The following is a 13,026-nucleotide window of genomic DNA, read 5'->3' as shown; positions in this document are numbered from 1 at the left end:
TTTATTCTTCATGTCTAGATATTTATTTCTGATCGTAGTCACCCTGGAGATGAATGCATTTCTCCCAGCAAGAAACAGTTTCTTGATAATGTCAGTGTAGAAGGTTTGACTTAGTCGACTGAGCCAAAACCGCACCTCTGCTTGCACCACTTCATCATTGTCAAAGCGAACTCCTCGAAGGTGTTTTTTAAGTTTTGGAAACAAATGAAAATCGGATGGGGTCAAGTCAGGACTGTATGGAGGATGATCAATGACAGTGAATCCAAGGCGTGTGATTGTTGCAGATGTTGCAGCACTCATGTGAGATCTGGCATTGTCATGCTGAAGGAAAGGGTGATCTATGTGTGGTCAAACTCGTCGAATTCATGCTTTCAGTTTGCTGAGGGTGTCACAGTACCGTGCAGAATTTAAGGTGGTGCCTTAATCATGAATTCTGAATGTACCATACATTGAACATCCCAGAATACTGTGAGCATGACATTGCCTGCTGATGGCATGGTCCTGACCTGTTTTGGCTTTGGTGATCCTTTGTGGTGGAACTCCATTGATGCCCTCTTGGATTCTGTATTATAATGGTGAACCCAGCTTGCATCACCTATCACAATGTTGTTAAGGGACCCATCACCCTCACGGTCAAAACACAAAAGCAATTGTTGATAGATGTCCAATTTCCTCTCGTGTCAGGAGTGAGCATTCGAGGCACCCATCTTGCACACAGTTTTCTGTACCCCGGTTCTGCAAGGATGGCCTGTACATCCTCTCGTGATATGCCCCACTTAGCTGAGAGCTATGTCGGTGTTATCTGACAATTTTCTCTAACGAGTTCATCAACTCAATTCCAATGAGTCTTGTCGCTTGCCGTACGCGGTCGTCCACTCCAAGCTCTGTCACTTACATTAAGGTTTGCTTCATTGCTAGCATGAGCAACCCAATGTCGTACATTACTGATTGTTGATAAACTTAACCGTAATAAGTATTTTATTTCATCCTGTATTGACTTGTCTAAATGTTGGACCCAGCATAAATATTTTCTTTAATACAACATTACTGACGTCGACACAATCATCACCGTACACACCTTTTGTTCTTCTATGGATTTCAATTGGGGGCACGTTTTCTGCAATTAGAAACTCTATTACAGCACGCTGTTTCTCATACACCGACATAGTTATGTTTCACACTGATTAATTACGTGCTACAGTTTGGAGCTCTCTAGCAGTAGAGAGTTGCAACTTGCGTCAGTGAGACGGGAAAGTGGACTGAGTAACATGCATGACATGTCATACCTCAACCGATATTGAGAACAGAATTTCATATTTAGAAATGCTAGATATAGTTTTCACTGCACCCACAGATACACAACATAAAATGCCCTCATAATACTAATATAAATGGTCCATTATTGGACATTATAATTTTTCCAGCTAACTCATTCCTGGTTGCCAGCGTTTCGCCCTCGTGTGCTAGGTTGGGCTCATCACTTGGTACCTAGCACACCTACCAAGACGCTGGCTAGTGCATACCGTGGAAGCCACTGCATAGGCTACTTGGAGCCATCGGCAGTGCCAATGCACTATGAGAGACTTTGTCTCTTTACCAAAATTGATGCCTGCTGGGTCATCAGATGATATAGATGTTGATTCCCATAGGGAATCTGAAATATTTGTTCTGAATGAATAAATTTATAATACCAATATAAATGGTCCGTTATTGGACATTATAAATTTTCCAGCTAACTCATTCCTGGTTGCTAGTGTTTTGCCCTCGTGTGCTAGTTGGGCTCATCAGTTGGTACCTAGTCTTGTTTTCAAGTGATTTCTACTGTACATAATTTCTGTTTTATTTGTTCTAGAAACCATTGAGATTCTTCCTCAACAGACTGATGCAAAGGAAAGGCTTGAGCAAGACAGACAAGTCTATTCTGAATATTGGAAGACCTAAGACAAGAACTTCCCTTTTATTGCAGGTATTTGTTTAAACTCTACTACATATTGTTTTGTGCTGTTAATTATCTTATAAGGTCATAATATACTGTATAGTGCCAGTCACATAGGCCCAGTTTCTTCAATGAATGTTAAGTGTTAACACTGCTGTTAAGGAGACTTAACACATGATTTAACAAAATGGCTGTCTCATCAAGAATTGTTATCTCTGATAAATATTAATACTCGTGTTAAATTAACATGGCAGCATCCCTGTGTTAAACCTCAAAATGGTAGCATGTAGAAGACTTACGGAAGTTTGAAGCTTTACTGCTGTATGAATACTGTATTTATAAACTGAAGAGGACACAGGTCTAGGGACTAAGTCATCAGAAGAAAGTTTTCTACAAAGGTATATAATTGTATGGCTGTTCAATATAAAGTTGTAAGTCCCTTTTTTTTGACAAAAGCAAGCTTTTTGCAGAAAAAAATTGTAGCACATATCTTCCAGCAAGTTGTGCTATCTGCTTACAATCTGCCTACTACTTCGAGCACTATAGTGTTTTGATTTAGCTGTTGAGCTGAACAACGTAGTAACACGTGTAAAATGGCAGACAGCCCTGTCTTGAGTGTGTCACGTAGTGTTATAAACAACGTAAATAGAAAGAGAAGACATAAGATCAATATCATGAAATGAAAGGACAATGCACATGAGGCACTAAAGGATCAGGGGAAAGAATATATTTTTGAAGAAAGAGGTTGTTAAAACAGCTGTGAAACAACTGAACCGGTGAGAAGAATAAGGTTGGATGTCAGTGTACAGGCGGGACGGTACAATAACAAAGTAACATATATCGTGTGAAACTAAAACGAGAATGTATGTGTTATTCATTAAACTGCCCAATACATGAATATTATTTAAAATACCTACCAGATTTTCATATTTAATCTCTTACAGAAATTTTATATTAAGGTAGCGTTTTCTCTAACTTTTTATCCTTTCATTGCAGGATGGATTATGTAAGTGCAAGTTTCATTGTGGAAACTTAAGTGCAGTTATGAAAGAAGTCATATTTGAGTCGTTCCAGAATCTCAATGAGAATGAACAAAATTCATTCTTATCACAATATATGGAGATAATGGAGCCAAAATAGAGACAAACACCTGAAGCAGTATCAAGATGACCGTACTCAATGCAGAACACTATAAGAACTCCGATAACGTGTGAAAACTTTCGTGTATGTCAGAAGACATTACGTGATACTTCAATCAATCAATGAATCGCTTGACCTGCATTTTGTGGCAGCCGCCCAGGGGGCAGATCACCTATCTGTTTCTTACCTAGTGTTTTCTTAAATAACTGCAACGAATTTGGAAATTTATTGAACATCTCCCTTGGTAAATTATTCCAATCCCTAACTCCCCTTCCTATAAACGAAAATTTCCCCCAATTTGTTCTCTTGAATTCCAAGTTTATTTTTATATTGTGATCATTCCTAGTTTTAAAAACACCACTTAAACTTATTCGTCTACTAATGTTATTCCACCCCATCTCTCCACTGACAGCTCAGAACAGCTCGTCTCCTTTCTCCCAAGTCTTCACGGTCCAAACTTCGCAACATTTTCATAACACTACCTTTTTGTCAGAAATCACCCAGAACAAATCGAGCTGCTTTGGACTTTTTTCAGTTCTTGAATCAAGTAATCATGGTGAAGTTCCCATACACTGGATCCATACTCTAGTTGGGGACGTACCATAGACGTATATGCCCTCTTCATCCTTACTACAACCCCTAAAAACCCTCATAACGATGTCCCGAGATCTGTACCCTTTATTTACAATCCCGTTTATGTGATTACCGCAATGAAGATCTTGCCCTATATTAACACCTAGGTACTTACAATACAGTGATCCCCATAAGGAACTTCCAACCACATCAACTCCATCTTTCACTTTCATTCTCTTCGTGGCTCTTACCTTTCTTTAAGCGATACCTCCATACCCCAAACAGTCGTACTTCTTCCATTTTTCAGCTGATTAGTTTTAAAAGAGGATGGTTGCCCAGATGTACTTCCTCTTAAAACCATAATCAGCAAATTACTGACAGCTGAGCCTATTCACAAAACAATTAATTTTTGCTACAGGGAAATTGTAAAATTTTGTTGATTTTGTTAAGCACTTTGTTGATGATGCACCGTGTTGTGTGACTCAGACTGTAACAGCGCTGACCTTCCGAACCCATGTTGGCGGGCGCTCAAATACGCCAGCCTCTTGCCGGTATATTTACCGGCAGATAAAATAACTCCTGTGGGACAAAATTCCGACAGCACAACATCTCCACAAACCATAAAATTAGTCATTAGAGCAAAGGCGGACACTCCTCAGCTCAATGAGAAGCGCTCCAGCACAGGCAGTTAAAGGAGCAGAGTATCTCTGATGGAAGGTACAGTCTAGCAGCTGCTTGTACGACCCTCAGTTACAATTAGTGAAATCTAAACAGATTTCTACTTTTAAACGTTTTATTGTGCCTAATGTCTAGTTTTATTCAGTGCATTAGATTATAGTGAGGAAACAAAATAAGTTATTCTCTATACAAACGTCTTGTGATAAGCAAATACAGTTCATTATATTATGCGTAGGAAACAAAATTAATTACAGTTGAAACCGGATATAATGACTCCGAGGGACTGAAAATGAATGGCCGTTGTAGGGGATAGTCGCACAAATCTGTTTCGTTTTGCTAAAATATATCTGTAAATTTAGATAGCAGATGGGTGGGTAGGAGACAGGGATCTGCACCCAGATGGCCTTCACTTAAACCGCATTGGTACACATAAGTTAGAAACTTGTTTAGAAGGGTTATAGGCAGGTACATTCAGGGAAACGGGTTGGCCTAGGAAGCGGTGTTAAGCGAACAGGGAACTGGAAATCAAGTAGGGATAACATAAAAATGTTAGTGCTCAACTGTAGAAGCATTGTAAACAAAGGAATCGAATTAAGTAATTTAATAGATATATACATTCCAGATATTGTAATAGGAGTTGAATCATGGCTGAGAAATGATATAATGGATGCAGAAATATTCTCACAGAACTGGATAGGATAGGAATGGTAGGAGGGGGAGTATTCATTCTGATGAAAGAAGAATTTGTAAGCTACTAAAATGTTAAGGATGAAAAACAGGTTCTGGGTGTAAGGCTCTTCTCTAAAGATAATAGGCAACTTTGTGTCTTTGGAGTGTACAGACCGGGAAAGGGTAGCGCTGACACTGATTCAGAATTATTTGATAAGATACCAATCAGCTATGTTGAAAATGATATGGAAAGGAATGTGATAGTAGCAGGTGATCTCAATTTACCAAATGTCAATTGGGAAGGTAATGCGAACAACAGGAAGCTTGAACAACAAATGGCAAATAAGTTAATATGGGAACGGCAGCTGATTCAGAAAGTGATGGAACCAACTAGAGGGAAGAATATTTTGGATGTGGTGCTGATAAAACCACATGAGCGCTGTAGAGAAACCAAAGTAAGAGATGGTATTAGTGATCACGAAGCTGTTTTTGTTGTAGTTAAAAATAAATGTGAAAGAAGGGATAAAATTAGGACTATTAGGCAGTACGATGTGGCTGATAAAACAGGCATGAGGGAGTTTTTAAAAAGGAACTATGATCGCTTGAAAATGGTAAATAAAAATGTAAACAGACTCTGGGATGGGTTTAATGCAATTGTTGAAGAATGTGAAAATAGGTTTGTACCTTTAAAGGTGGTAATGAATGGTAAAGATCCACTATATTATAACAGAGAACAGAGAAGTAAAGAGACTAAGAAGGAGGTGCAGACTGGAAAGAAATAGAGTTAGAAATGGTTATGGAAGTAAGGAGAAATTGAAGGAACTTACTAGAAAATTGAATCTAGCAAAAAAGTCAGCTAAGGATAACATGATGGCAAGCATAATTGGTGGTCATACAAATTTTAGTGAAAAATGGAAGGGTATGTATAGGTACTTTAAGGCAGAAACAGGTTCAAAGAAGGACATTCCAAGAATCATTAATGAACAAGGGGAGTGTGTATGCGAGGATCTTCACAAGGCAGAAGTATTCAGTCAGCAGTATGTAAAGATTGTTGGTTACAACGATAATGTCCAGATAGGGGAGGTGAGTAATGCTAAAGAAGTATTAAAATTTACCTATGACAGCAATGACATTTACAGTAAGATACAAAATTTGGAAACTAGAAAAGCAGCTGGAATTGATATTTGGGATATAGTACCATACCTGAAATAATTATTTGATTATTGTTTGGTTGAAGGAGCTATACCAAATGAATGAAGAGTTGCCATTATAGCCCCTGTATATAAAGGAAAGGGTGATAGACATAAAGCTGAAAATTACAGGCCAGTCAGTTTGACATGCATTGTATGTAAGTTTTGGGAAAGCATTCTTTCAGATTATATTAAGACATGTTTGCAAAATTAATAACTGGTTTGACAGAAGGCAGTTTGGGTTTAGGAAAGGTTATTCCACTGAAGCTCAGCTTGTAGGATTTCAGCAAGATATAGCAAATGGCCAAATGGCCAAATGGACTGTGTTGCGATTGACCTATCTAAGGCATTTGATAGGGTAGATCATGGAAAACTACTGGCAAAAATGAGTGCTATTGGACTATAAAAAAGAGTGACTGAATGGTTGGCTAGATTTCTAGAAAATAGAACTCAGAGAATTAGAGTAGGCAAAGCTTTATCTGACACTAATAATTAAGAGGGAAATTCTTCAAGGCAGTATTATTGGACCTTTATGTTTTTTATATATATATATATATATAATCACAATGATATGTGTAAAGAAGTGGAATCAGGGATAACGCTGTTTGTAGATGATGTTATTTTGTACAGAGTAATAAATAAGTTACAAGATTGTGAGTGGCTGCAGGTTGACCTCGATAGTGTTGTGAGATGGATGGTGGGCAATGGTATGATAATAAACGGGGTTAAAAGTCAGGTTGTGAGTTTCACAAATAGGAAAAGTCCTCTCAGTTTTAATTACTGCGTTGATGGGGTGAAAGTTCCTTTTGGGGATCATTGTAAGTACCTAGGTGTTAATATAAGAAAAGACCTTCAATGGGGTAATCACATAAATATGATTGTTAATAAAGGGTACAGATCTCTGCACATGGTTATGAGGGTATTTAGGGGTTGTAGTAAGGATGTAAAGGAGAGGGCATACAAGTGTCTGGTAAGACCCCAACTAGAGTATGGTTCCAGTGTATGGGACCCTCACCAGGATTACTTGATTCTAGAACTGGAAAAAAATCCAAAGAAAACCCAGCTCGATTTGTTCTAGGTGATTTCCGACAAAAGAGTAGCGTTACAAAAATGTTGCAAAGTTTGGGCTGGGAAGACTTGGGAGAAAGGGGACGAGCTGCTCGATTAAGCGATATGTTAATATAATATAAGAAATTTATTTTAACTTCAACCTATTCAATACAGTACAAGATGTTAACGTATTAGTTAAACTTCGTTAAAATAGTTAAGACATGTTTCGCCCCTTCTGTGGGTCATCATCAGTCATATCAATACCTCAAAATTCTACCAGACGTCCGGTTGGAAATTATAAAAATATGTTGCATGAGTGAATACATTAAAAACATTTACAAGATCTTATCATTAACAAAATATCAAAATTATTTAAAAAATGTTACACTAGTGAACACATTGATGAATTTTCACCTAAAACAAGGCTGTAATATATACAGTATTGACAATAATGGTAGTTTAAAGTCTGATTTGATGCTAAGTTCAAAGACAGTTTAAAATATATATACAAATATTGTGAATGAATGCAGAATACATATAATTACAACTGCTGTACACGTATCTTACATTGTAAAATGTTGTGGAAAAGCATTTCAAATTTGTATTAATTTCCTTTTTTTTTTTCCCCTCAATATTAAGTTCCTGATGTAGTTTAATCACAATTAGCAAATTTTGTATGTGATATTATGACCAGCTCATGTAAAAATGTTGCATTACGTCGTAATTCAACTTGGATGTCTGTGTTGACTAATTATATTTTAGACTCAAACAAATTTGTTCGCCGAAGTATCCATGGGCTAATCATCTCCGTTGGACACACTCTATGAAGACGGAGTGCGTAGTACATGTGAACAACTGTTTATATTTGATTTTAAAATGAACCTATGGTGAAACAAGTTAAAATAATGGCTTGAATGAGGGCGGTTCTAATGTTGTTAAATCTTCCCATTTGAATAGTGTTTTTAAGTTTTTCCATGTGTTTCAGTTGTTGGAATATGAAATGTCAGTTTATTGGTTGAATGTGTCTTTGGCTACGCTATGTCGATGACACATTAGCAATAATAGATAAAAGTTGCAATAATAGTGAAGACATACTAACAGTCACACAAACGAGCCTCATTTTACAGTTTAGTGTACAGAGGGCTAAGAATCCTCATGTCAACTGCCAACTTGAAAAAAAAAAATACCATAAAAGAAATAGCTATTTTCAGTGGATACAATCCCTCAGTCATACATAAAATAATCAATAAATAGAAATTGACCCCAAATCTATCCCCAGTGGAAATAAACAAAGCAAAGTACGCAACCTTTACCTATACTAATCTCATCATACATCAAATCGCTACCCCTTTAAGGAAACATGATATTATGATGGCCTTAAAGACCCTAAATTCAAATCAAAAGTTATTCTTCAACCACAACAAGATAAACTTGGACAACAATAAATTTTCGTGTTCCGGCACTTACAGACTGAAATGTGCTGAGTGCAATAGTTCGTACATCGGTCAAACTGGAAGGAGCTTCACAACTAGATATGCAGAACATTTTAATGCCCAGAAACACAACAAACACTCAGCAATGAGCATGCATTTGAAGGATACAGTTTCACCACAATTGAACAAGATCTCCAAATTTTAAAAAGACTAGATAAAGGGAGATTCAAGACCGAGTTTGAAAATTTGTACATTTTCTTGGACCAAAATCACAACAATAATAAAATCTTAAATCATCCAATAGACAACCGAAGCCCTCTTTGTGAAAAATTAATTATTGCGTTCAATAAGTTAAATCTGAAAGACAAAACACTTGTTGACGTCCTCAAAACAACCTCTTCAAGCACCCCCACTAAGCCGTTCAACTTATCACGCCCCTGTTCTCCCTCCAATAGACACAACTCCTTCCCATGCGCCAAACACAGGCCCACATCCCCGCCTTCTCAGATCCATTCCCCTCCACCAAGACGTCACACGTACAACACAAGGAGCAAGACGTTATTGACAGCCAGTGCTTCACAAACCTCTTAGCAATAAGGTAACAGCCAACAACACTTAAGGTAAATCTTAACTACACAGTCTCAGTTCTTTAATGCATTCATTCTTTCTCTTTTCTCATCACTTCACTCAACTAATTAAGGTCTTATCCTTCCTTTCAGATTTTCACATACGTCAGATAGCTCAACATTAATTACATCGCACGTTTCGACTGTCACCCATTCAACCAATACACTGACATCCCATATTCCAACAACTGAAACACATGGAAAAACTTAAAAAACACTGCTCATAATATCACATACAAAATTTCACATCTTGAAGCTAATTCTGATTAAACTACATCAGGAACGTAATATTGAGGTTTAAAAAAAATTATGGAAATTAATACAAATTTGGAATGCTTTTCCACAACATTTTAGAATGTAAAATACGTGTACAGCAATTGTAATTATATGTATTCTGCATTCATTCACGATATTTGTATATAAATTTTAAACTGTCTTTGAACTTAGCATCAAATAAGACTTTAAACTACCATTATTGTCAATACTGTACATATGACGGCCTTGTTTTAAGTGAAAATTCATGAGCGTGTTCACTAGTATAGCATTTTTTAAATCATTTTGATATTTTGTTAATGATAAGATCTTGTAAATGTTTTTAATGTATTCACTCATGCAACATATTTTTATAATTTCCAACCAGACGTCTGGTAGAATTTTGAGGTATTGATATGACTGATGATGCCCCACAGAAGGGGCGAAACATGTCTCAACTATTTTAACGATGTTTAACTAATAAGTACTGTATTGAATAGGTTGAAGTGAAAATACATTTCTTATATTATTATATTAAGATTCTTTCAATACGGAGAAAATGTTTTTCATTACTTGTAATAATAAGTGATATGTTCCGAGCTGTCAGTGGAGGGATGGCATGGGAGATCAGTAGACAAATAAGTTTGAGTGGTGTCTTTAAAAGTAGGAAAAATCACAATATGAAGATAAAGTTAGAATTCGAGAGGACAAATTGGGGCAAATATTCATTTATACGAAGGGGAGTTAGGGATTGGAATAACTTCCCAAGGGAAATGTTCAATAATTTTCCAATTTCTTTGCACTCATTTAAGAAAAGGCTAGGAAAACAACAGATAGGGAATCTGCCACCTGGGCGACTGCCCTAAATGCAGATGAGTAATGATTGATTGATTGATTGATTGATTGATTGATTGATTGATTGATTGATTGATAGATTGAAGAATAACTTAAAACTTCAAAAAACATAAGTGGAATAAGTACTGTATTTACAATACAGTATTTGTGGAGTAGGACTGAGGGGAATGTTTCTTCTAATGTTTACATAATGCATACAGTAATAATATGTCAGCAAATTATAAAATAATACGTGAGGATAGATGTAGCAACAATGTAAATTGATCAATAATGTCAAACACTATCCTGGCTAATAAATGAGATGTTGCCATTGATCCTTTCACGGTCCGTACTTATAGGCATGATATAGGCTTCTGGGCCTAAGCTGTGTCAAGAAAATAAGGTGAAATTCTTTACGTTTCGCAGAGAACCCGCTCTGCGTCATCAGAAGAAAATCCCGACCGGTCACCAGAAAGGATTCCCAAGGATTGAGGCTTGAATTTAGACGCTACAGTAGAAGTGCAAGTGGCACGTTCATTCGTCGAGTCCTGTGAGCCATCTGGTGACGAATGAATGTACCACCTTCACCTTCACTACAACGTCCAAATTCAAACCTCATTCTTTGAGAAGCCCCTCCCGCGACCAGTCGAGGTCTTCTTCCGATGACACAGAGCAAAGTTCTGTGCGAAACGTAAAGATTTCACCCTACTTTCCTGACACGGCACAAGCCCAGAATCCTATATCATGTCTATAATAAATGAGATGTTAACAACAATGTAAATTAATCAATAATGTTGAACGCAGTCTTGGCTAATAAATGAGGTGTTACTTCTGTCCTTCCATATTGTAGAAATCATTGAGTATGATACATCCATTTACTTCGAGTTTGTTCCCCTATTTTGTAAATGCCATATTATGCATGACTTTTCTCCTATATTTCCCTTTCTTTTCAACACCTTCACAGCGACTATTGAACAGACTGATTTGAAGTTACAATCTACTGAAAACAAGAGTTTGAAAATAATCTTTCCATTGTCAGCATCCACAAATGCCTACTAAACATAAACATTGGACGTTATAGTCGGTTCATTTCTCCGGAAATTTGTTTAAATACGCCATTTTATAGATATGTCATAATAAGTGGTGTTGTATTAAGATATTTTTTTAATACAGTTTTTAGATAGGATTTCGACGGGACCGTGAGATTTCGCCGTTATATCCAATGTGTTGTTAAAACTGAGGTTGCAATAAACGGGTTCGACTGTATTTCTACACGTGGTAACTAAATAATCCTTTGACTATTTCCTGTCCTCATAAATACTGTAGGCCTAACTAAAAGCTTGTTTACGAATACAGCATAAACAATCAATGCCAAACGAACTGTACGCTTGTATTATGTAAACATAATATACTCGGCCACTTGCATTGCTGTGGCTTTTGTTGCTCCTTGACTCCACATCTAGTCTTTACAGCACGAGCTGTTAGAAGTCAGTCAATTATTATTGATCAGCATTTAGGGCAGTGGCCCAGGTGGCAGATTCACTATGTGTTGTTTACCTATCCTTTTCTTAAATGATTGCGAAGAAATTGGAAATTTGTACAGGAACAACTGCTCGGAAGATACAGTGTTTAGAGGCCAAAGTTAAACGGGGTGCCAGTGATCTGTTCTATTTATGAGGCAAACATTGTAATAGGTGCCATGCCATCCATCATGAAGGAAAAGAAAAGGTTCGTGAACACATCCGAATCTTCCCAAAACAAGAAAGCCATTATAGCAGAAACATTTCATCTAATGAATGCCATGCGGTTAATTTGAATCTGATGGTACTTATCAGATGTCTAAAAGTAAGTAAGTCAAGGTTTCTGATTATCTGTACCAGCAAATTTTTCATGACGAGTTCAACTTGTGCTTTGAGACACCTTGGTCCAATATGTGTGCACTTGCGACATATACCGTATTTACTTGTGTATCAGACCTCCTCGCATATTAGACTCCCCTTGACTTTTCGAGACAAAGGAAGTTTAAAAAAATCTTGCATACAAGACCTCCCAACTTCATTCATCAGAGAAGAAAAATAATTCCGCTTCAAAGCGGATACAACCCTTATGCAGCTCTAATGACATCATACAAATTTGTCAATAGTTCGGTCCGTATGACCTACACAACGAAAATGCGTCGAAGTCATGCGGTACATCTGTGTTTTATAGTTAGGAAGTGTCCACCTCCATAGTGTAGGCCTACTGCAGCTCTGATGACATCACACAAATAGGTGAATAGTTTTGTGTCCGACCCGCGCATTGCTAGCATGTCTGTGTTTTGTAGTTGAGAATATCCACCAGCGTAGTGGCTAGCATAATTAGCTGCCTTCTCGGGAGCCTGAATTCGATTCCCGGTGCCACATTGCCAGAGATTTATGAATGGTAGGAAGGTTGATTTACGGTAAAAGTGGTACATGCAACTCCCTTCCACTTGGAGCCCGTCTAAAAAAAGAGCTGCACCTCCTCGGGATGAAGAAACGCGTTCAGAAATATTTACGGTTGTTACTAGGCCTATTAATATAGGCAGGCGAGATCATTAACGAAGTGATTAATATCTCGTAACTCGGGCCAATATAGCGTTTTTTTTTGGGAAAGAAGTAGGTTTA

General features: G+C 37.3%; 1 protein-coding gene across 2 annotated transcripts in view; it reads left to right on the top strand.

Annotated features, from left to right (window-relative positions):
- LOC136875964 (uncharacterized) overlaps positions 1–13,026 on the top strand; it is a 672,636-nt gene that overhangs the window by 409,679 nt on the left and 249,931 nt on the right. For both annotated transcript variants that reach the window (XM_068228419.1, XM_068228420.1), the window contains one exon: positions 1,853–1,966. In XM_068228419.1, coding sequence (XP_068084520.1) covers positions 1,853–1,966 — 114 coding nt within the window. The remainder of the gene's footprint in view (positions 1–1,852; positions 1,967–13,026) is intronic.

The sequence above is a fragment of the Anabrus simplex genome, chromosome 6 (assembly GCF_040414725.1).
Source record: "Anabrus simplex isolate iqAnaSimp1 chromosome 6, ASM4041472v1, whole genome shotgun sequence".
Lineage (NCBI taxonomy): Eukaryota > Metazoa > Arthropoda > Insecta > Orthoptera > Tettigoniidae > Anabrus > Anabrus simplex.
Note: the sequence above shows the minus strand (reverse complement) of the source record. Positions and strands in the feature narration are given on the sequence as shown.